This window comes from Pristiophorus japonicus, chromosome 9 (assembly GCF_044704955.1).
Source record: "Pristiophorus japonicus isolate sPriJap1 chromosome 9, sPriJap1.hap1, whole genome shotgun sequence".
Lineage (NCBI taxonomy): Eukaryota > Metazoa > Chordata > Chondrichthyes > Pristiophoridae > Pristiophorus > Pristiophorus japonicus.
The window spans coordinates 142,978,272-143,002,642 of NC_091985.1; the positions used below are offsets into that span (position 1 = coordinate 142,978,272).

At 42.0% G+C, this 24,371-nt stretch overlaps 1 protein-coding gene across 2 annotated transcripts in view; it reads left to right on the forward strand.

The window, feature by feature from the left end:
* The window catches only part of ralgapa2 (Ral GTPase activating protein catalytic subunit alpha 2), a 468,335-nt gene that overhangs the window by 80,507 nt on the left and 363,457 nt on the right, over positions 1–24,371 (forward strand). For both annotated transcript variants that reach the window (XM_070889893.1, XM_070889894.1), the window contains 2 exons: positions 1,351–1,449; positions 2,268–2,423. In XM_070889893.1, coding sequence (XP_070745994.1) covers positions 1,351–1,449; positions 2,268–2,423 — 255 coding nt within the window. The remainder of the gene's footprint in view (positions 1–1,350; positions 1,450–2,267; positions 2,424–24,371) is intronic.

Sequence of the window (24,371 nt, forward strand, 5' to 3'; positions counted from 1 at the left end):
AAAAAAAATCAGTGTAACCTTGTATTGTAAAAAGAAAAGAAAATTTAATAGCAGTTGGGTTAGTATAAAATAAAAACTTTCTCTCACACATTAGACAAGTCTCCTGAGAGAACTTTGCAGAATATGTCCATTATGTAGTTGAATGTATTTGTTTGTAATGGTTTGCTTTGAGAAGAAAAGGCCATTGGTGATTTGAAGTTAGGCACTGCTTAAGTCTCAAGATCTTTTAAGTGTTCTGCTGAATGTATCTTAGAGGTTGCAATCAGGTTATTTGTGCATTTTTCTCAAATATTTTGCTGTTTTTATGAATTTGTGTAACTTAAGACTTAAAATTTAAGTGGCAAGGATAAATTTAAAACACTGCTCATTGTTTCAGTAGAGACCAGGAAATGTTGCATGTAAGAAATAGGGGTGCTCTGTAATGAAATACATAGAAACACATATAAGTAACAATCATTTAACCCAACCAACCTGTGTTTGCCCTCCACACAAACAAATAGTTATCATATTTACCCACCTTGTTCCGATATCTCTTCAAGCCATTTTCCTCCCTCCACTTATCCAATCTAATCTTGAATGTCGGCATAATTTCTGCCTCAGTCAGTAATCCTGGAGGTGAATTCCACAGCCTCCCAAATCTTTGTCTGAAGAAATTTCTCTTGCTCTCTGATCTAAATGTCTTGCGTTTAATTTGTATATATGTCACTCGTTTTTGACCCCCTCAACTCCTGGAAACAGTCTGCTTCCACTCTGTCTGATCCTTTCATAATTTTAAACACTTCTATTATATTGCCTTGTAAGCTGTGTTGTTCTAATAGAAAATATCCAATGTTTCAAGTCTTCATATTTGTATGTGTCCTGTTATTTAGCTAGCTTTCTAGCTTAAATTTTGCTTTTTGAATAATAGCAAGTGATTAATGGCATTTATTTATTACTATGGTCTATTTCTGGTTTTATGAAGAGTTTATTCCAGCTCACCCTCCCACCCCCTCAAAAAAATCTTTGTGGGGATATATTATACTTCATTTCTGTATAGCAGTTTTTTAGTGTGGTACAACAACTGTAAAATACCCCAATTTAGGCACCAGTGCTGTGAATTTCACCTGAATTTAAAGGTAAGAAAATAAGAGAGTAGGCTACAAAGCAATACAATTTCAATTATTAGATAGTTTTTCTCAATGGGAATCTTCACAGGAACCAGAATTTAAGATTATATTGCACATGTATCGTGTTTTCAGTAAACAGAGGTGGCTAATTTAACAGTTGAACTATATTTTATTGTTTCTTTATGCCGTTCACTCTTTCTCACAGGACTAATGAGATCGATCTTTGTGTTTTTTTTCTTTTTAGATTAGAGACAACCTGGGTATCAGTTTAGATAATCAGATTTCACCACAATCTCCGATTCTGATTCCACCTCTTCGTATGTTTGTGTCCTGGTTATTTAAGGTAATCTAACACAACTATTATCATTTATATTAAAAGAAATAAATGCAAATGCTGGAAATGTGAAATTAAAAAAATAAAATGCTTGAAATAGATCAGCCAGCATCTGAAAAGAGAGGTCAACGTTTTAGGTGTAATCCGAACTGTGCACTAAAAGTTAAGCAGGCACTTTAGTAGGGTTGAGGGTGGAAGGGAGAAGTGAGGTGAAGGAACAACAGATACTTTATTCATAGAAAATATTAATGGGCAGTTACATCAGTAGTTTGAGGACTTGAGTACAATGACAACAGCGTTGCAGATTTTGATTTATTAAGATGCATGGTGAATGAAGAACGATTTCATTATTTTGTATTATTTTCTAATTCCATTAAGTCATAAGAAAATGCCTTTTGCAGGCAGATATCAAATTGGAAAATTCCCTTCATTAACTTTTGCTTTTGCAATGTTCCATTTGGCTTGGGTCATAACTATTTTCTTAACTATGCTAGCCTCTTATAATTTTAGTTCTGCAGAAAAATGAATAAATTCCAAAGTATTTATATATACAAAAGCAAAATACTGTGGATGCTGGAAATCTGAAATAAAAAATACAAAATGCTGGAAACACTCAGTAGGTCAAGCAGCATTTTTGGAGAGAGAAACAGTTAACATTTCAAGTCGATTACCTTTCAGATACAATTTACAGATATGTAAAATAAAATGGGCACAAGTCTGAAGTAGATGAAAGTGTACTACAGCAATTTTGTAAGAGTGATTAGAAATTCAGTCTAAGCTCATCAGAAACTCTGGTAGTTTAATTGTATTGCTGTAACTTTTTTTAGGCAACAACTCTGCCCAATGAATACAAGGAGGGAAAACTACAGGCATTCAAGCTAATCGGTGACATTATGACTAAGCGCCAAGATGTCTTGCCAAACTCTGATTTCTTAGTGCACTTTTATCATGTGATGCACAGAGGCATCGTGTGTGAGGATCAGGTAATACAACCATTGCCTTGTTTGAGTTGTAATTTAAAAGTCAAAATGAAGTGTGATGTTCTAAATTAAAGCAGGGGTATTCTAAAGCAAGTGTAAATAAAAATTCTTGGGAAAATACTGATTTTAGATATGCAATCTGCCAAATACCAAATGGGCTGAGTTCTCTTTTATGCATTGTACTCCACAAAGATATCGTTGCGGTAAAGTACCCATTTCAGTTGAGAAATATTGGGGATGTCTGTCCCATTTAAGACTTGAACCCTATGACCCTCTCTGGATGATACTGTAATTTGAAATTCTATTTCCACATTTACAAAGTTCAGAATATCAAACCTTAAAAGCCAAATATAAAGAGGATTGGCTCAAAACTCAAAGGTAAAAGCTAAAAAGTATTGCTTTCAGATATACTTCCAGTATACGGGGAAAAAAGAATTGAGGTAAATGAAAGGCATCTTGACCTGGTGATTATTTATGACCCATAAAATATGCTACTGTGGGTTTTTTTTGGAAGAATGAACCAAGATGGGCTGTATGGCCTTCCTCAGCTATAATTATCATGTGAATTCCAGCAAAGTGATGGTTGGTATACAGGGCAAAATTGGAAAGGCTTGTTTTCAGGTAACACAATATGCCATATGTTGGCATGACAGTCTTATTGGCAACTGCCAGTATATTGGTGCAGGACCTGACCAATGTTTTTCCTTAATGTCAGTACAAGTAACCAGGATGTAAGGGTAGCCTGAATTCCCACAGTTGTCTTCAATGAATTTCTGATAATTCCTGATAGTCACTACCATCTGAACCATTTATTGGGACCAATCATATTGACTGCCTTTAGAGAAGACAGAGCCTATAAGGCACCATTCCAGACGACGAGGACCTCAACCACAACACTGTTTTCGTGACCTATGTGAAAGTTGAGTCATTGCCACAGAGCATAAAAGTTTTATGAGCCAAACTGCAAATGTACTTCCTTCAATATTAGCTGGTCAGCATTAGAACTCATGAGCCATGATACCTCCTTCTAATACCTAATAAAGCAATGTTCTTGAATTTGCCCTTCTTAATGGGTGAGAAAATAGCCTTGAATACCTTTCCTCTGAATGGAAAAAGTTATCGGTAACTCACCTTTCTCCAGTACCATGAGCATCAAAATTTAACTGAGATATCTGTACTTGTGGGCTGACTCCACATATTTCCTTTGCACCTTTCTGAATTTTAATAAGGACACTTGCAGAATATTAATAAAATAAAATCTCATTTGAATATCTCAACAAGAGCCACTTATTTTAGTTTTATAAATATCCTGTTAAAATGCTTTGTGCAGAATGTACAGGTATTTGCTGTTTATCCTTGTGTTCGGCTGTCAAGTAAATAATGATACTATGTAGTTCATTTTGTGGACTGTGATGTGCACTGTGAGCCAGAGATCTAGGCTTGAGTTCTGACTTCTGCATGGATTAAGAATTATCGTACTGTATTTGCAGAGATATCCAAAATAACACTGGTTAGCACAAAGTTAGTAATCTCAGGAATGCAACCAGTGCCTCGTGCTAGTCAGAGTAGAAATAGCAGGATAGTTAAGATGAAAACATGGCTTGAGGAATGGTGCAAGAGGGAGGGATTCAAATTCCTGGAACATTGGGCCCAAATTTCGGGCCGCGCCTAGAACGGCGCAGCCCTGACCTGGACGCCCGTTTTTCGCGCCACAAAGTGCGCCTAAAAAAAACTTAGATTCTCCGGCTTCCTACTGGTCCTCTGGAGCTGGGCGCGGCACAGCACGAGCTGTGGGGGGCGGAGCTAGGTCCCTGTGCTGAAAACAGTGCCGGGACCTCTGCACATGCGCGCTACGATGGACGCGCATGTGCAGTAGCTCCAGGCGCCCAAAACTGTGTGGGAGGGGCCTGAAGCATACAGCCCCTAGCCCTGGCCGAAAGGCCTCACTGGGGCTGCGTGCATAAGGCTGCCTCCCACGCCCAGCTCCTGCTTCCTCCTGACCCAACTCGACTCCTGCTTCCCCCCCGCCCCCGGACCCGACCCGACCCGCGCTCTTTCCCCCATCCCCCACCCGACCTGACCTCCCTCCCCCCGACCTGAACCTCCCTCCCTCCCACCACCCCCCCGACCCGACCCACGCTCCCGACCTGACCTGACCTCCCTCCCCCCGCCCCCGACACGAGCCGACCCGCACTCCCTCCCTCCCTCCCTCCCTCCCCCCCGCCCTACCCGAACCAACCCTCCCCCCCCCCCCCCAGGACCCGACCCGCGCTCCCGACCCCGGACCCAACCCAACGCCATCTACCTGTAAATCTGGTGCTGGGGACGGGCCCTGCCCGAAGTCTTGGGCCCAGCCCTTTCAGCTCCCACCCCCCCCCCCCCGCCCTCCTTTCCCCTCCTCCTTCTCCTTTCCCACCCCCCTTCTCCTTTCCCCCCCTTCTCCTTCCCCTTCTCCCCCCCTTCTCTTTCCCCTTCTCCCCCCTTCTCTTTTCCCTTCTCCTCCTCCCCCCTTTCCCCTTCTCCTCCTCCTTGGGTGGGGAGGGGCGGGGTGGAGGGGGGGGGGGGATCCCAGCACGCTGTTGGAGGGCTCCCGGTGCTGCAGTCAGTAAGTAGAAAATGTTTTATAAATTTTTTTGGATTGATTTATTGGTTGATTTATTGATGTTTTATCATTTATTATTGATGATGGCTCTTTATTTGTAAAACTGAAGTGTTTAATGTTTGTAAACATCCCTTTAAAACCCCCCCCCCCCCCCCCCCATTTCCTACGCCTGATTTTCTAAAGTGTAGACAAGTTTTTTTCGAGCGTACAAAAATCTTCACTTACTTCATTCTAAGTTAGTTTGGAGTAAGTTTTCACTGCCGGAACTTTGAAAACAGGCGTAAGTGGCCGGACACGCCCCCTTTTGAAAAAAAATTCTGTTCCAAAGTGAAACTGTTCTAACTGACTAGAACTGGAGCAAACGAAATGCCGAGAATTTGAATTTCTAAGATACTCTGTTCTACATCAGTTGCTCCAAAAAATCAGGAGCAACTGAGGCTGAAACTTGGGCCCATTAGAACTGGTTTTGGGGGAGGTGGGACCAGTACAAACCAGATGGTCTGCACCTGGTCAGGACCGGAACTGATGTCCTAGGGGGAGTGTTTGCTAGTGCTGTTGGGGAGGGTTTAAACTAATATGGTAGGGGGATGGGAATCTACGCAGGGAGACAGAGGGAAGTAAAATGGGGGCAGAAGCAAAAGGTAAAAAGGAGATAAGTAAAAGTGGAGGGCAGAGAAATCAAAAAGGGCCACATTACACCATAATTCTAAAAGGACAAAGAGTGTTTTTAAAAATAACAAGCCTGAAGGCTCTGTGTCTCAATGCGAGGAGCATTCGTAATAAGGTGGATGAATTAACTGCGCAGACAGCTGTTAACGGATATGATGTAATTGGCATTACGGAGACATGGCTCCAGGGTGACCAAGGCTGGGAACTCAACATCCAGGGGTATTCAATATTCAGGAAGGATAGACAGATAGGAAAAGGAGGTGGGGTAGCGTTGCTGGTTAAAGAGGAGATTAACGCAATAGTAGGGAAGGACATTAGCTTGGATGATGTGGAATCTGTATGGGTAGAGCTGCGGAACACCAAAGGGCAGAAAACGCTAGTGGGAGTTGTGTACAAACCACCAAACAGTAGTAGTGAGGTTGGGGATGGCATCAAACAAGAAATAAGGAATGCGTGCAATAAGGGTACAGCAGTTATGGGTGACTTTAAACCAAATATAGATTGGGCTAACCAAACTGGTAGCAATGCGGTGGAGGAGGATTTCCTGGAGTGTATAGGGGATGGTTTTCTTGACCAATATGTCGATGAACCAACTTGAGAGCTGGTCATCCTAGACTGGGTATTGTGTAATGAGAGAGGATTAATTAGCAATCTTGTTGTGCGAGGCCCCCTGGGGAAGAGTGACCATAATATGGTAGAATTCTTAATTAAGATGGAGAGTGACACAGTTAATTCAGAGACTAGGGTCCTGAACTTAAGGAAAAGTAACTTCGATGGTATGAGACATGAATTGGCTAGAATAGACTGGCGAATGATACTTCAAGGGTTGACGGTGGCTAGGCAATGGCAGACATTTAAAGATCACGTGGATGAACTACAACAATTGTGCATCCCTATCTGGCGTAAAAATAAAATGGGGAAGGTGGCTCAACCGTGGCTAACGAGGGAAATTAACAATAGTGTTAAATCCAAGGAAGAGGCATATTAATTGGCCAGAAAAAGCAGCAAACTTGAGGACTGGGAGAAATTTAGAATTCAGCAGAGGAGGACAAAAGGGTTTAATTAGGAGGGGGAAAATAGAGTATGAGATTAATCTTGCAGGGAACATAAAAACTGACTGCAAAAGTTTCTATAGATATGTGAAGAGAAAAAGATTAGTGAAGACAAATGTAGATCTCTTGCAGTCAGAATCAGGTGAATTTATAGTAAGGAATAGCAGACCAGTTGAACAAATACTTTGGTTCTGACTTCACTAAGGAAGACACCATAACCTTCCGGAAATACTATGGGACCGAGAGTCTAGCAAGAAGGAGGAACTGAAGGAACTCCTTATTAGTCAGGAAATGGTGTTAGGGAAATTGATGGGATTGGAGGCCGATAAATCCCCAGGGCCTGATAGTCTGCATCCCAGAGTACTTAAGGAAGTGGCCCTAGAAATAGTGGATGCATTGGTGGTAATTTTCCACTATTCTATAGACTCTGGATCAGTTCCTATGGATTGGAGGGTAGCTAATGTAACCCCACTTTTTAAAAAAAGGAGGGAGAGAGAAAACAGGGAATTATAGACCAGTTAGCCTGACATCGGTAGTGGGGAAAATGTTGGAATCAATTATTAAGGATGTAATAGCAGCACATTTGGAAAGCAGTGACAGGATCGGTCCAAGTCAGCATGGATTTATGAAAGGGAAATCATGCTTGGCAGATCTTCTAGAATTTTTTGAGGATGTAACTAGTAGTGGACAAGGGAGAACCAGTGGATGTGGTGTAGTTGGACTTTCAAAAGGCTTTTGACAAGGTCCCACACAAGAGATTTGTGCGCAAAATTAAAGCACATGGTATTGAGGGTAATGTATTGACGTGGATAGAGAACTGGTTGGTAGACAGGAAGCAAAGAATAAGAATAAACGGGTCCTTTTCAGAATGGCAGGCAGTGACTAGTGGGGTACCGCAAGGTTCAGTGCTGGGACCCCAGCTATTTACAATATACATTAATGATTTAGACGAAGGAATTGAATGTAATATCTCCCAAGTTTGCAGATGACACTAAACTGGGTGGCAAAGAGGCTGCAGGGTGACTTGGATAGGTTCGGTGAGTGGGCAAATGCATGGCAGATGCAGTACAATATAGATAACTGTGGCGCAAAAACAGAAAGGCAAAATATTATCTGAATGGTGACAGATTAGGAAAAGGGGAGGTGCAATGAGACCTGGGTGTTATGTTACATCACTTATTGAAAGCTGGCATGCAGGTACATCAGGTGGTGAAGAAAGCAAATGGTATGTTGGCCTTCATAGCGAGAGAATTTGAGTAAGGGAGCAGGGAGGTCTTACTGCAGTTGTACAGGGCCTTTGGTGAGGCCACACCTTAAATATTGTGTACTGTTTTGTCTCCTAATCTGAGGAAGGACATTCTTGCTATTGAGGGAGTGCAGCGAAGTTTCACCAGTCTGATTCCCGGGATGGCAGGACTGACATATGAAGAAAGATTGGATTGACTAGACTTGTATTCACTGGAATTTAGAAGAATAAGAGGGGATCTCATAAAAACATATAAAATTCTGACAGGATTGGACAGGTTGGATGCAGGAAGAATGTTCCCGATGTTGGGGAAGTCCAGAACCAGGAGTCACAGTCTAAGGATAAGGGGTAAGCCATTTAGGGCCGAGATGAGGAGAAACTTCTTTACTCAGAGAATTGTGAACCTGTGGCATTCTCTACCACAAAAAAGTTGTTGAGGCCAGTTCGTTAGATATATTCAAAAGGGAGTTAGATGTGGCCTTTACGGCTAAAGGGATCAAAGGGTATGGAGAGAAAGCAGAAATGGGGTACTGAAGTTGCATGATCAGCCATGATCATATTGAATAGTGGTGCAGGCTCGAAGGGCCGAATGGCCTACTCCTGCACCTATTTTCTATGTTTCTATGTATTTGCTTAACAATCCAAAAACATTTATAACAGTAACAACTTGCATTTATTTAGTGCCTTTAAGGTCCGAAGCTGTTTGACAGGAACGTTATCAATCAAAATTTGGCACTGAGTCACATGAAATATTAGGACAGGTAAGTTTTAAGGAGTGTCTTTAAGGAGAAGAGAGAGGCGGGAAAGGTTTAGGGAGGAAATTTCAGAGCTTAGGGCCCAGGCTGCTCAAATGGTGGAGCAATAAAAATCGGGGATGCGCAAATGGCCAGAATTGGCGGAGCACAGAGATCTCGGGGCTGTTGAGCTGCAGGAGGTTAGAGGAGGGCAAAGCCATGGAGGGATTTGAAAACAAGGATGAGAATTTTAAAATCAAGGCGTTGTCGGACCGGGTGCTAATGTAGGTCAGTGAGCGCAAGGCTGATGGATGCACATGATTTGGTGCGTGTTAGGACATGGGCAGCAGAGTTTTGGATAAGCTCAAGTTTATGTAGGGTACAAGGTGGGTGGCTGGCCAGGAAAGCATTGGAATAGTCGATTCTAGAGGCAACAAAGGCATGGAGGAAGGTTTCAGCAGCAGATGGGCTGAAGCAGGGGCATTGTTACGGAGGTGGAAGTAGGTGGTCTTGATGATGGAGAGGGAACGGGTCGAAGCTCAGATCAGGGTTAAATGGGACGCCAAGGTTGCGAACAGTCTGGTTCAGCCTCAGACAATGGGCTAGGAGTAGGATGGTGCCGGAACAGAGTTTGTGGCAGGAACCGAAGGCAATAGCTTTGGTCTTCTCAATATTTAAATGGAGGAGATTTCTGCTCATTCAATACTGGATGTCGGACAAGCAGTGGGAGAAATCAGAGGCAATGGGGGGATCGAGAGAAGTGATAAAGTATATCTGGATGTTGTTGGCGTACATGTTGAACCTGACGTTTTGTATATTGTGCAACTTCAAAACTTTTAATCACTCTTTTATATTAGTATTTTTTTTTACATTGGATCATGTGCAAACATTTCTGTCATAGAGATTAGGGAACTAGATTTAGCAATATAATTGTGGGTACCACTCTCCCACAATGTGAGCTAACAACCTATAATGTAAATGTGCCTTTGGACAGGGTAACCTTAGGGGCTTAATGATGTCAAGCCACCATTACTGGAGGTGCACGAATGGGGTCAAAGATATGTTTGGATGGAAATTCTAGGCTCGCCCAATGTTTATAGTACTGGGCTTCATATTTGAGAGACATATGTGGTTGGAGGGTTGAAATTTGAAACAGTTGTAGAGTGTTGATAGCACACGTTTTCCTTTGAAATAAATTCATGATCAAATACACTCCAATTGGCAGGATTGGCAAATTCATGTTACTGCCTTTGGTACTCAGAAGTCAGGAAATTCCTGCTTTGCACTACATATTAATCATAACAAACCATGTCTGACTTGATTGTCCTTGTTCTGCATTTTTTGTGTATAGGGGTTGAAGTTGGGCTTTACATTTCTGCGTAATCAACCAACTCACTGTTTTTGACACAGGTGTCCAGCCCCCAGCTCCAAACCCTGAGATAGAGAATGGAAATATAGGGAGGGAGTGTTGCAATATTTCCTCGGAAAATGAATCAAACGGACCATGTAATGTTTTGGTTTATGTATATGGGGAAAGAGAAAAGAAAGACTTGCATTTATATATTGCCTTTCACGACTATCGGATGTCCCAAAGTACATTTTGAAGTGTAGTCACTGTTGTAATGTAGGAAACGCAGCAGCCAATTTGCACACAGCTAGCTTCCACAAACAGCAATGTGATAATGACCAGATAAATTGTTTGTGATATTGATTGAGGGATAAATATTGTCTAAGACACCAGGGATAACTCCCCTGCTCTTCTTCGAAATAGTGCCATGGGATATTTTACATCCATCTGAGATAGCAGACATGGCACCAGTTTAACATCACATCCAAAGGTGGCACCTCCAACAGTGCAGCACTCTCTCAGTACTGCAGTGGTGTGTCAGCCTAGATTTTTGTGCTCAAGTCTCTGGAGTTGGACTTGAACACACAACCTGACTCAGGTGAGTGTGCTATCAACTGAGCCACAGCTGACACCTAAATTAATAAGATTAGCTGGATTAGCTCCTTCCGATTCATTTTCGGAAGAAATATTGCAACACTCCCTCCCTATATTTCCCTTCTCTATTTCGGGTTTGGAGCTGGGGGCTGGACAAAAACAAGTGAGTTGCATGATTACGCAGACCTATAAACCTCAACTTCAACCTCCATACACGTGCAGAACAAGGACAATCAAGTCAGATATGGTTTGTTATGAGTAATGTGTAGTGAAATGCAGAAATGTCATGACTTCTGGGTATCCAATGAAGTGACATGGGGAGAACGTTTTCGGCAAGGGGCTCTGGGTTCCTCCAGTATCAGTCACAAATCAGCTTAACATGGTTTTGATCTTCAGTTTGACAGTTGTTCTGGTTGAGTGACAAGAGTATCCAGGTTATCAACTTGTGCTCATGATTTTATTGCTTCATGCTGCCAGAGTCTTCGTCACTACCTCAAATAGATCAATTAGTTGCTTTGGCTGCAGAAGTGGCACTGATCCAGGTCTTCTCCTGTGGTTGAAATCACAGAACTGACCCACTAAAATACTATTCTGCTTGCTGGCGAAGCAGAAAGTTGTTGCTTGAGGAGCCACTCAACTAATCTTATTAATTAATAGGTCTGAAAGTCTCGTGACAGCAACTTTAATACTTTATTAAGAATGAATAGATTGAGATTGTCTGTGTTCTATTTTGTCTTGTATTGATATATAAATCATACTGCAGGTACACACACAAGTGATACATGGCTGCATACCTGCTTGTCGCCAGCCCACTGAATTGAACTTTGGACACCTTGAGCTTGAATCCAGTGTCTTCAGTTCCAGCTGACCACCTTACACCAGTATACTTTCTCATTTCATACCCGCTTTCATAACACAACCACTTTGGAAAAATGGTAGAAATCGATTTTGTCCAGATCTGTAGTGTAGACAGACAGTCGGCTTCAAGCCTTATCTCTTCATGGTTGCTCTGTTCAGCACTTTCCCACTATACTTCTGTATTCATGATAACCTCACTAAACCATTTTAAACTTACGCACTTCCAAAGTCATGTTATACTCATGTCATCTAAGGGTCTATTGTCTACAGGAATACAATTAATTCTACACCAGCTGTCTTATCTTTCGCAGACTGCTTATTCTGCAAAGAGATATTTTTGACACACATTGTACTGTCTACATTTGTTCAACCCATGATGCTTTCTGCTCATGCCAAGTTATCCTAATGTAATCATTTTCTGTTATCACCCCATAAACCTGCACTCTTCTTCTCTTCCTGTCCCAGCTTCCTCACAGCGGCTTCCTCATAAAGCCCTTTGGATTTATGTGTATAGTCGACGGGTTTTGTTTCAGCATATGGCTCAGTTTATTGAGATGGTATGCATCTCTCCAGACCACCTACAACGCTGACCCAGGAATCACAATTCCAGTACAATTATAGGCATTGCTAAATATCAGGGTGGTGTTCGTCCAAAGTAAACAAAGCTTCATGGTTCTCATCAAGTCACTCAAGGCAAGTAGTTAGTTTGCAAATGGCAGTTAGACTCTCCTGTCTCTGAGGAGGAGGAGGAGATGGGTAAAGACCTCCCATTTTGGAAGTTCAGTCTTTATAAGCTCCATGGTGTTTCGTAAGCTGTCATTTTCCAAGTTGCAAGACTCTGGTTTTTAAGAAGAAATCTAAATCAGTAGGGATTGTTCCAGATTCATCTGGCCTGTCATCAGATATCCTGGGTGAATTTATGCACGAACAATCTGACAAGATTGAGTTGGCTATCTCTCAGATTCTTAAAATTGGCAAGAATTGAGTGCTGGCTCATGTGGCAGCACTGGCCTTCAGGTTAAATTGCTAATATTATAGAAGTAAACCTTGAATGTTATGGATACAAGAGCCTGTACCTAGGATATGATTCTGTCCATTATTCTTAAGTTTTCTGCCAGACTTGCAGAAAAGGCTGATGGATTGGCTTTTTCCAGATCATCTATTTGAAGATCAGGTGCTTTAAAAAAATATTAATTAATGAAGTTCATGAGCCATTCCAAATACGCCCTGAAGAGGGCAGTCTTGCAAAGCACAGAGATCAATGAAGTTCTCGTCAGCCAAACAGCAAACAGCTTTTTGAATTAAGGAGTGATTCACCCCAGTAGTCTAGAATGACCAGCATGATTCCATTTTTTAAAAAGAGCCTGTTACATCCACCACCTCCTTCCACTCCTCACTGTGTTGCACTTGATTGCTAATAGCTGCTTTAGTGAGAATTTAATTTAATAACCATAGAATGTGTTCGTGGATTGTGTTTGATGAGGGTTGTTTGCTTTCCATGCCTTTACCCTCCCAAAATAAATTCTGGCTAATCTTGAGGCAATCAAGATGTGCAGACAAAGTTTAGAAGCTGTTGCTTACAAAATACAGAAACGATTTCACCAGACAAGGAAACTCAGTCTTTCACACTCATTACTGTAGTCCTCAAGGACACACAATTTCTGACTGACCATGAACTTCTTCATCCTGACAAAGCCTAAAGTGGCCACACTCCCACAGATCATACAGGCAGTTCAACCAAGAGACCAGCTAGCCTGAGAAATGTATACTGCCATTTTGAAATTGAGAAAACCCACAAAGTACCTCAGATCACTATTAACAGAGTGCACTACAGGTACAACGTTCCACCATTTAGGTTGATGTTACTCCTCCTCTTGCCATAACAGGGCCCTGTCAATAGTCACAGTACTTCTAAGGAAGTGTAAGGAAATAGAGTATTGTAAGGGGATAAAGTATTGTCACCAAAGTGGAAGTAGACAGACAGATGGTCACTAAAGTGGATACTGAAGGTAGTGAATTGATCGAACACACAACATGGTCCAGATTAATGGGATTATCAGTATTAGGAGGTTGTGAGGAGTCGGGAGTTCTTCCACCTCAAGGTAGGGATTGTAATTTATCGCCTATTGACAGATTGTATGTAAAGCTCGCTTATAAAACTCGCTTACAAATGGGTTTTTGGAGAAAGGCTAAGAAACAAAGCTTGATGGTAAATGAACCATCAAATGTGTTGAACTTTAGTATAGACTGATAGAAAATGGAAACTTACATATTCAGTATAGAACAACACCTACCAAGGGCAGCAGGGAGTAAGCTGTCTGGAAACATAGATTGTAGCAGCAGCTGCACTCATGGGAACGAGATAGTTTTGGCTGGAGCTCTTGGGAAAGGGATAGCATTGGCTGATAAGAAACCAGGTGCATAACAAACCCTGGGAAGCAAGGTTAACCAATACATCATGAGAAACTGAGGCAAAGTTGACACTGCAGAACAACACATTCCAGAAGGTTGACATGTGATGGGAGATGGACAGGTTGGGAAACCACTCAGCAGCCAGTCTGATAAGGGTCTACGCAACAGTGAAGCTCCGCTGATGAGCTGTAGGCCAACCGGTGGTCATAGAAGTTTTGTAGGAGAGTTGTACACCTCGAAAAACTGTATAACTGTGCACTTAGAAACTCTTGTATTTCAAAGGTTCATCGGAACTCTTTCCCTGCATATGCTTGAATAAAGATCGGTTGAACCGAGGTTTCGTCTGAGTGATCCCATGATCGCTATATGGGCGGGTGTCGATCCCTTATTTCAGGGGATCCACCTTGCAGAAGAGAAGTCTTTTTAACCCAACAGGAAGTAAGGCCTACGTGTTTATCTATATCTGGATGTTGGCCTGAGCGAGAACACTGGCGTTGGTGCGTCTATCCTCCCAGTGGATTTGCAGGGTCTTGCGGAGGCAGCGCTGGTAGTACTTCTCCAGCGCTTTGAGGTGTCTGCTGTATATGATCCATGTCTCTGAGCCATATAGGAGGGCGGGTATCACGACTGCCCTGTAGACCATAAGCTTGGTGCCAGATTTGAGATCTTGGTCTTTAAACACTCTCTTCCTCAGGTGACCGAAGGCACACAGCGGAAGGAGCATGCGACAAACTAGACTCCCCACACACCCCTTCCCTCAACCATTGTCTGTCCCACCCATGACAGAGACTGTAATTCCTGTATTGGACTGTACAGTCACCTGAGAACTCACTTTTAGAGTGGAAGCAAGTATTCCTCGATTTCAAGGGACTGCCTATGATGATGATGGTGATATCTGGATGAACTGGTTGATACAGATGTCCTGAAAAGAGACAACGTCCAGGAATTGCTGCCATGTGGCATTTGTTATCAATAGAGAAATCCCATTGTGCCTGATACAGCGCTTCTTCAAAGAAGCCTCATTGAAGAGAGAGAAATGTAGGCAGATTCACCACCAATGAAATAATAAATCAGATTCCCATTATCTGTGGTCTGATTTTGTCAGTCATTGTCATTGTGCAGTTTGTTATGGTGATAGTGTTATTTGTGTGGCTGCTACAGCTGAAACTTCTTGCTCATTGATCTTCTGTTCTGAAAAAGAGTTATGGGTCAAAGAGCACTCATAGCCCTCCAGTAGTGGTTATAAGGTATTAAAACATAGACATAGAAAATAGATGCAGGAGTAGGCCATTCGGCCCTTCTAGCCTGCACCGCCATTCAATGAGTTCATGGCTGAACATGCAACTTCAGTACCCCCTTCCTGCTTTCTCGCCATACCCCTTGATCCCCCTTGTAGTAAGGACTTCATCTAACTCCCTTTTGAATATATTGAGTGAATTGGCCTCAACAACTTTCCACAGGTTCACCACTCTCTGGGTGAAGAAGTTTCTCTTCATCTCAGTCCTAAATGGCTTACCCCTTATCCTTAGACTGTGACCCCTGGTTCTGGACTTCCCCAACATTGGGAACATTCTTCCTGCATCTAACCTGTCTAAACCTGTCAGAATTTTAAACGTTTCTATGAGGTCCCCTCTCATTCTTCTGAACTCCAGTGAATACAAGCCCAGTTGATCCAGTCTTTCTTGATATGTTAGTCCCGCCATCCCGGGAATCAGTCTGGTGAACCTTCGCTGCACTCCCTCAATAGCAAGAATGTCCTTCCTCAAGTTAGGAGACCAAAACTGTACACAATATTCCAGGTGTGGCCTCACCAATGCCCTGTACAACTGTAGCAACACCTCCCTGCCCCTGTACTCAAATCCCCTCGCTATGAAGGCCAACATGCCATTTGCTTTCTTAACCGCCTGCTGTACCTGCATTCCAACCTTCAATGACTGATGTACCATGACACCCAGGTCTCGTTGCACCTCCCCTTTTCCTAATCTGTCACCATTCAGATAATAGTCTGTCTCTCTGTTTTTACCACCAAAGTGGATAACCTCACATTTATCCACATTATACTTCATCTGCCATGCATTTGCCCACTCACCTAACCTATCCAAGTCGCTCTGCAGCCTCATAGCACCCTCCTCGCAGCTCACACTGCCACCCAACTTAGTGTCATCCGCAAATTTGGAGATACTACATTTAATCCCCTCATCTAAATCATTAATGTACAGTGTAAACAGCTGGGGCCCCAGCACAGAACCTTGCGGTACCCCACTAGTCACTGCCTGCCATTCTGAAAAGTACCCGTTTACTCCTACTCTTTGCTTCCTGTCTGACAGCCAGTTCTCAATCCATGTCAGCACACTACCCCCAATCCCATGTGCTTTAACTTTGCACATTAATCTCTTGTGTGGGACCTTGTCGAAAGCCTTCTGAAAATCCAAATATACCACATCAACTGGTTCTCCCTTGTCCACTCTACTGGAAAAATCCTCAAAAAATTCCAGAAGATTTGTCAAGCATGATTTCCCTTTCACAAATCCATGCTGACTTGGACCTATCATGTCACCTCTTTCCAAATGCGCTGCTATGACATCCTTAATAATTGATTCCATCATTTTACCCACTACTGAGATCCCTGTTTTCTCTCTCCCTCCTTTTTTAAAAAGTGGGGTTACATTGGCTACCCTCCACTCGATAGGAACTGATCCAGAGTCAATGGAATGTTGGAAAATGACTCTCAATGCATCCGCTATTTCCAAGGCCACCTCCTTAAGTACTCTGGGATGCAGTCCATCAGGCCCTGGGGATTTATCGGCCTTCAATCCCATCAATTTCCCCAATACAATTTCCTGACTAATAAGGATTTCCCTCAGTTCCTCCTCCTTACTCGACCCTCTGATCTCTTTTATATCTGGAAGGTTGTTTGTGTCCTCCTTAGTGAATACCGAACCAAAGTACTTGTTCAATTGGTCTGCCATTTCTTTGTTCCCCGTTATGACTTCCCCTGATTCTGACTGCAGGGGACCTACGTTTGTCTTTACTAACCTTTTTCTCTTTACATATCTGTAGAAACTTTTGCAATCCGTCTTAATGTTCCCTGCAAGCTTCTTCTCGTACTCCATTTTCCCTGCCCTAATCAAACCCTTTGTCCTCCTCTGCTGAGTTCTAAATTTCTCCCAGTCCCCGGGTTCGCTGCTATTTCTGGCCAATTTGTATGCCACTTCCTTGGCTTTAATACTATCCCTGATTTCCCTTGATAGCCACGGTTGAGCCACCTTCCCTTTTTTATTTTTACGCCAGACAGGAATGTACAATTGTTGTAGTTCATCCATGCGGTCTCTAAATGTCTGCCATTGCCCATCCACAGTCAACCCCCTAAGTATCATTCGCCAATCTATCCTAGCCAATTCACGCCTCATACCTTCAAAGTTACCCTTCTTTAAGCTCTGGACCGTGGTCTCTGAATTAACTGTTTCATTCTCCATCCTAATGCAGAATTCCACCATATTATGGTCACTCTTCCCCAAGGGGCCTCGCACAGCGAGATTGCTAATTAATCCCTTCTCATTACACAACACCCAGTCTAAGATGGCCTCCCCCCTAGTTGGTTCCTCGACATATTGGTCTAGAAAACCATCCCTTATGCACTCCAGGAAATCCTCCTCCACTGTATTGCTTCCAGTTTGGCTAGCCCAATCTATGTGCATATTAAAGTCACCCATTATAACTGCTGCACCTTTATTGCATGCACCCCTAATTTCCTGTTTGATGCCCTCCCCAACATCACTACTACTGTTTGGAGGTCTGTACACAAATCCCACTAACGTTTTTTGCCCTTTGGTGTTCTGCAGCTCCACCCATATAGATTCCACATCATCCAAGCTAATGTCCTTCTGAACGATTGCATTAATCTCTTCTTTAACCAGCAATGCTACCCCACCTCCTTTTCCTTTTATTCTATCTTTCCTGAATGTTGAATACCCCTAGATGTTGAGTTCCCAGCCCTGATCATCCTGGAGCCACGTCTCCGTAATCTCAATCACATCATATTTGTTAACATCTATTTGCACAGTTAATTCATCCACCTTATTACGGATACTCCTTACATTAAGACACAAAACCTTCAGGCTTGTTTTTTTAACACCCTTTGTCCTTTTAGAATTTTGCTGTACAGTGGCCCTTTTTGTTCTTTGCCTTGGGTTTCTCTGCCCTCCACTTTTCCTCATCTCTTTTCTGTCTTTTGCTTTTGTCTCCTTTTTGTTTCCCTCTGTCTCCCTGCATTGGTTCCCATCCCCCTGCCATATTAGTTTAAATCCTCCCCAACAGCACTAGCAAACACTCCCCCAAGGACATTGGTTCCGGTCCTGCCCAGGTGCAGACCGTCCAGCTTGTACTGGTCCCACCTCCCCCAGAACCGGTTCCAATGCCCCAGGAATTTGAATCCCTCCCTGCTGCACCACTAGTCAAGCCACGTATTCATCTGCGCTATCCTGCGATTCCTACTCTGACTAGCACGTGGCATTGGTAGCAATCCCGAGATTACTACTTTTGAGGTCCTACTTTTTAATTTAGCTCCTAGCTCCTTAAATTCATTTCGTAGGACCTCATCCCTTTTTTTACCTATGTCGGGCAGTCCTTCCACCACCACCTCTTGCATTAGTGGCCATTGCCGTTGCAGGGTGGCGAAGCCATCTGGAGGGAGTCTGGGTTGGAGGATATGGAATTCCTCAAAGTACCTGGCATTTAAACAAGTTCCAGTAGTGTGGCTAGCCATGAACTGACTTAAAAGGTTGAGTGATTTGTTTGACCTCCCAGACAAGAGAGAGTACCATGAATGCATGTTTTGTGGAATAGATCAGACTATATCTTCAATATGTAAGTAATTGGTTCCACGTCAGTTATATCCAGATGATCATGGATGACAGCTTGAGTTTCAATCTTCAGTCTTTGATATTTACGCATTCACCTACTGTGCACAGTAAGATCTCAGCTAATTTCCTCACACAATTGCTGGAGGGATGAGTAATGCTCTACACATTACAGGATATCTTCGTAACATGAGCTCTTGTTACTAGGCGAACTGTGGAACATACATCGGGCCAAAATGTTTTGTGATTGAGGATAATCTCAGATATGTGGTATGGAAGTAATATCTCACATTCTTCTAGCGCATAGTAATACCTCAAGAGATTAAAAGACATATGCAGTTACAAAAACCATAGCAAAATGTTAGTTGGTTTCTACTAAATTTATTATTTGATTCCTTGCATTTGAAATTGTTCCATTGGTTGAAAAGAAGTCGATGACAAAAGTATTATATGAACAGCTTTTCAGGAGATCTTGTAGCTACTTTAGTGATTTCTTCTGCTTGATTACATGTTTTGCTTTGCCCATGGTATATCAAAAATAAATTGAGAAATGAGATGAACAATATATCAGAGATGAAAATAGGCTATTTTGGAGATGTGGGGTTTGCAGCTTAGCTCAGAGTTGGCAGGATAGTGCAGTTGTGCACTGCTGATTTCGCAGCCAGAGAAGAGAATGGAACTGTTGCGAAGGTGCAGAGTTTCTGGCAGGAGCTGAGCAGAATAGTTTTGCTATTGCTGATGTTTATTTTGAAGAAGTTCTGGTTCATCCACAACTTGATGTTGACCAGAATGGCAAAAGTTGTGCAGTTGAGTGGTGACAGAGAGGTACGGCTGTCATTGGCGTGCATATGGAAGCAGGCTCCATATTTATGGATGATGTCACCAAGAGAAAGTATGAAGTGCGGAGGAAATGTTGCACTGTCAGAACAGATGTTAAACAGAGTCCCCGTCTGACCTCTCTAGTGGATGTTAAAGATTCCATGCCACTATTTGAAGAAGAGCAGTGTAGTTCTCTCCTGTGTCCTGGCCAATATTTATCCCACCTGCAATGTCACTTTAAAAAATAAACTGATTATCTGGTAAATATCACATTGCTGTTTGTGGGACTTTGCTGTGTGCAAACTGGCTGCTGCGTACCGTACATTACAACAGTGACTACACTTCTGAGGTTGTGAAAGGGGCTATATAAATATGTGTTTTTTTTGTTTAGGAACTGAAAAGGAAAGCTCAGTTTGAAAGTTTCATACTGCTATGTTTGTGGAGAAGGGACAAACCGGATTAAGATAATGAGCCGTTTCTTTAATTTTTAACTCTTAGTCCATCAGATTTATTAGCTGATACAATCAGCAATTAGTGTATTCTTCTGAAAAATAAGGGATAAATGAAGTGAATTTGTGCATGTTTGCACCACAGCAACCCACGTCTGCAGATGCACCCCCTCATTGATTAATTGTGACCTCCAGGGGGCGCACATAGCCACAAGTCTCGCCTTTTACTTCTGGTGTACAAAATTGCTTTGCAATTATATATAACATTTTGTCAAAGATTTTACTAGAATAACATCTCATTGTTTTATATTTTATTAATATACATTAGATAAACCAATCACAGGAAATATATTGTGTGCTGTAATAATGGCAAGGATGCTGAAATTTGTTCCTTATGCATTGAAACATTTAATGTGAAGATCTCTAAACTATAAGCATATAGAAGTATACTCATCAATTATTGAGGGTACTCAATGAAGAAATCCTGAAGTAAGGTAGTCAATAAGCCTGCCTGGTTATGATTTTAAGAGCGTAAGAAAAGTTAAGGATGAGAAAAGGACATTCAGACCATAGAAACTCATCTCTCTAGTACTCAACTCTTTCATTATAGCAGCTTCTTTTGAACAATGCTGACATTTTTGCCTCTTATTACGCTGTCTGGCAGATTGCTCCAAGCATTTATCACTGGTGGAGTAAAGAAGTTTTTCCTAGTATCTGTTTTAAATTAATGTCCTCTGATCCTCTTTTCCTGGATTAACGTGAAGCAATATTCACTTTGCTATTCATCATACTTGCTCAAAATTCCCATATGTTGTAGAGAACTCTTAAAGCTTAGTTTAAGCACTGTTGCAATTGTTAGATAGTAATACCATTTCAGAGGGTGCCAGATGGCTGGGGTATCAACAGCCAGTAATTAATTGTAAATGAGTAACTGCCAATAATAAACTTAGGGGTGTGAATTAAAACAGCAGTGCTCTATAAGCATTGCTGGGTCTCTCAAATTGCACAGCAGCCATTAAACTAGTCAGATTCGTTGTTATGGTTTCAACAGTACTGGTTTCTCAAGTGGAGTGCAGCCCCATTCATACCACAAAGATAATGTAATGTCGTAATCCATAAGTTCTTCAATATAGTAAATAAATATTATATTATATTCATGTATAAATGGACAAAAATATGTTAAAATCAACATGATTAATACAATAATTAGTTATTTATTCCCCCATCTGCCTAGTTGCCTGTTGATTTCCAGAATGAATGGTGCACATATTACTTGAAAGCATAATTTGTTTCTGTTGTAATCATGGGATTTTATTGCCTTGAATAATAATGCAATAATTGCTAAACAATTTGTCAATTTCGAGAGTTATATTTTTAATTGTTCACTAGTAATCTAAACATATAGTTATAAACTTGATTATTTAAAATAAATTCCAAAATACAATTTGGCTTTTAAATAAGGGTATCAAAGTGTTACACAAAGGGCATATGAGCAACATTTTTGATGTTTGGAATGTGTTGCCCTCTATAATTTAACTGGGAAGATGCTAGAGCTGTATGCAATATTCTCATGTTGCATTGCTGCTGAATGCAATATCAGGAGGTGTTGGGTCATCTAGACAAGTGTAGTGTGAAGGATAACTTGAAAGGATGTAGTCATCCTTTTGCATAACCTTTGTTGTAATACACAGTTTAGCCTCAAGGTTTCATTCTAACCCAACTGAAATTCCTGAAACATAATGAATCCTAGTAATTATAGCTGGGGCGGTTTTACTGTTGTGAACAACATGCAATGAAGTAATGAAACTGAAAGTTTTTGATATTTTTTAAGATATAGCTATTAATCATATAATAAATTGCAAGAATTTCAAATGAACCTTAAATGTATTTTAGAAAAAAAAACAATGTTAAGTGGAATTGAGTCCTTCCTATGGGATAGTGGGAGGAGGAACGCAGGAGATAGTTCCCCTTTGACTAATTACCCTTCTTCCTCTCCTGAAGGCAACAACTCATAGTTGGGACTAGTTTATTGGGTAGTAGCACCCCTCTTGTACATCAGCCAAGTCGTCATTTTAGATGTGTGAGCCTGTGCAGTGATTAAGTGCAATAATCGATGGGATGCTTTTACAACTCTCTCCCTTACATCTCATATAAAGTGGTGTCATCTCTTGCTTTTTAAAAACAAGGAAAGCTGTCTTACCATTTAAAGCAGCTGCTGGTTTGTATGCTATAAAGCAAATTCAGTTTTGTACTGCTGACCTTTTTCTTACCCTGAGGCAGCAGTAGATAGCATCATAGTGATTCAGTCCTGTGACACATGAAGTTTTACAATCCATCTGTTTGTATGGATATGACCCTTTAGTTGATTGTGGATATTATCCACTGTCATTCAAATCCAAGAGTAAAAAAACTAGTATTTTTCCAGCTGCAGAAAAATCATGGGATGGGGGTGCTGATTGCAGCTGTCAGGATTGGTGTGGAGCAGGAGGAGCACTCCTGCTCCTCTGACCTGACATGGAAATTAAAAAACTATTTTGACTTCCCTTTTGGGTAGAGACTGCTTGCTGGATCACATCCATGGCAGTAAAACCTGAGTGGAGCCAGCTTCGCTCAGAGAGTCTCAATTTCTGAGAGGCATCCTAATACAGGCATACAGCCCCTCATTAACAAAGGGCCTAACTCCTGTTTGAGGCAGCCGCTCCGATGCCTGAAAAATAGCTTGGTCCAATATCAGGTTGGAGCTCTTTCAGGTGTTCTTGAGGCACAGGCGTTGGTCCTCAAAACTTTCCTTTGTTGCACCCATTTTACACCCATAAAAAGGACGAAACAAAGTCCAATTTCTACTCTTATACTTTTAAAAGTTTAAAAAAATGTTCTTTAAGTTTATGTTGTTAACACTCATCCATAAAACATCTTCATAAAAATGTTATTGGTGCAGATGCCACTAATGGAGCTTAGAGCCACCCATGGGCAAAAGAAATGGGTAATGCCCAAGGGGATTGTCAGGTTGGAGGAGGTTACGGAAATAGAGAAGGGCAAGGCCATGGAGGGATTTAAGAACAAGGATAAGAATTTTAAATTAAAGGCATTAGGAAGCAGGAAGCCATTGTAGGACAAGTGTAATTATCACATGGGAGTTGGTGTAGGATAGGATATGGACAGCAGAGTTTTGGATCTGAACTTTATGAAGGATGGGAGGCAGTCCAGGAGGGCACTGGAATAATTGAGCCTGGAAGTGACAAAGGCATGGATGAGCATTTCAGCAGCAAATGGGCTGAGATGGTGTGGGGCGGGTAGTCGTTGATATGATGTTGAAAATACATGCTCTTTATGATGGAAAGGATACGGGGTTAGAAATTCAACTCAAAGTTGAACGAGATACTGAGATTGCACACTGTCAAATTCAGCCCGAGACGTTGGACAGGGAGGGGAGGGGGTTGGAGCTGAAGATAACGTTTAACTGGAAAAAAATTATTGCTCATTCAAGACTGGATGTCGGACAGGCAGTCTGATAGCACAGAGGCAGTGGAGGGGTTAAGAAAGGTGGTGGAACTGGGTGCAATCAGCATACATGTGGATGCTGACCTCATGTCTGTGAATGATGTCTCCAAGGGGCAGCATGCAGATACGGAAGAGCAGAGGTCTAAGGATAGATTCTTGAGGGACTCCCATTGCTAGCGTTGCTCTAGCTATGATCTGATACGCAGGAGTGGAACAAAGTGAGGACAGCCCCACCGAGCTGGATAACCGAGGAGAAGCGTTGGAGGAAGATGGTGCAATTGACCATGTTAAAAGCTACAGAGGATGAGGAGGACTAATAAACTATGGTCACAATGCATTTTGTTTGTTATCTTGATTAGGGCTTTTCGGTGCTGTGAGTGTACAGCACCTCATTGAAGCTGTTTACACTGTACATTAATGATTTAGATGAGGGGATTAAATGTAGTATCTCCAAATTTGCGGATGACACTAAGTTGGGTGGCAGTGTGAGCTGCGAGGAGAATGCTGTGAGGCTGCAGAGCGACTTTGATAGGTTAGGTGAGTGGGCAAATGCATGGCAGATGAAGTATAATGTGGATAAATGTGAGGTTATCCACTTTGGTAGTAAAAACAGAGAGACAGACTATTATCTGAATGGTGACAGATTAGGAAAAGGGGAGGTGCAACGAGACCTGGGTGTCATGGTACATCAGTCATTGAAGGTTGGCATGCAGGTGCAGCAGGCGGTTAAGAAAGCAAATGGCATGTTGGCCTTCATAGCAAGGGGATTTGAGTACAGGGGCAAGGAGGTGTTGCTACAGTTGTACAG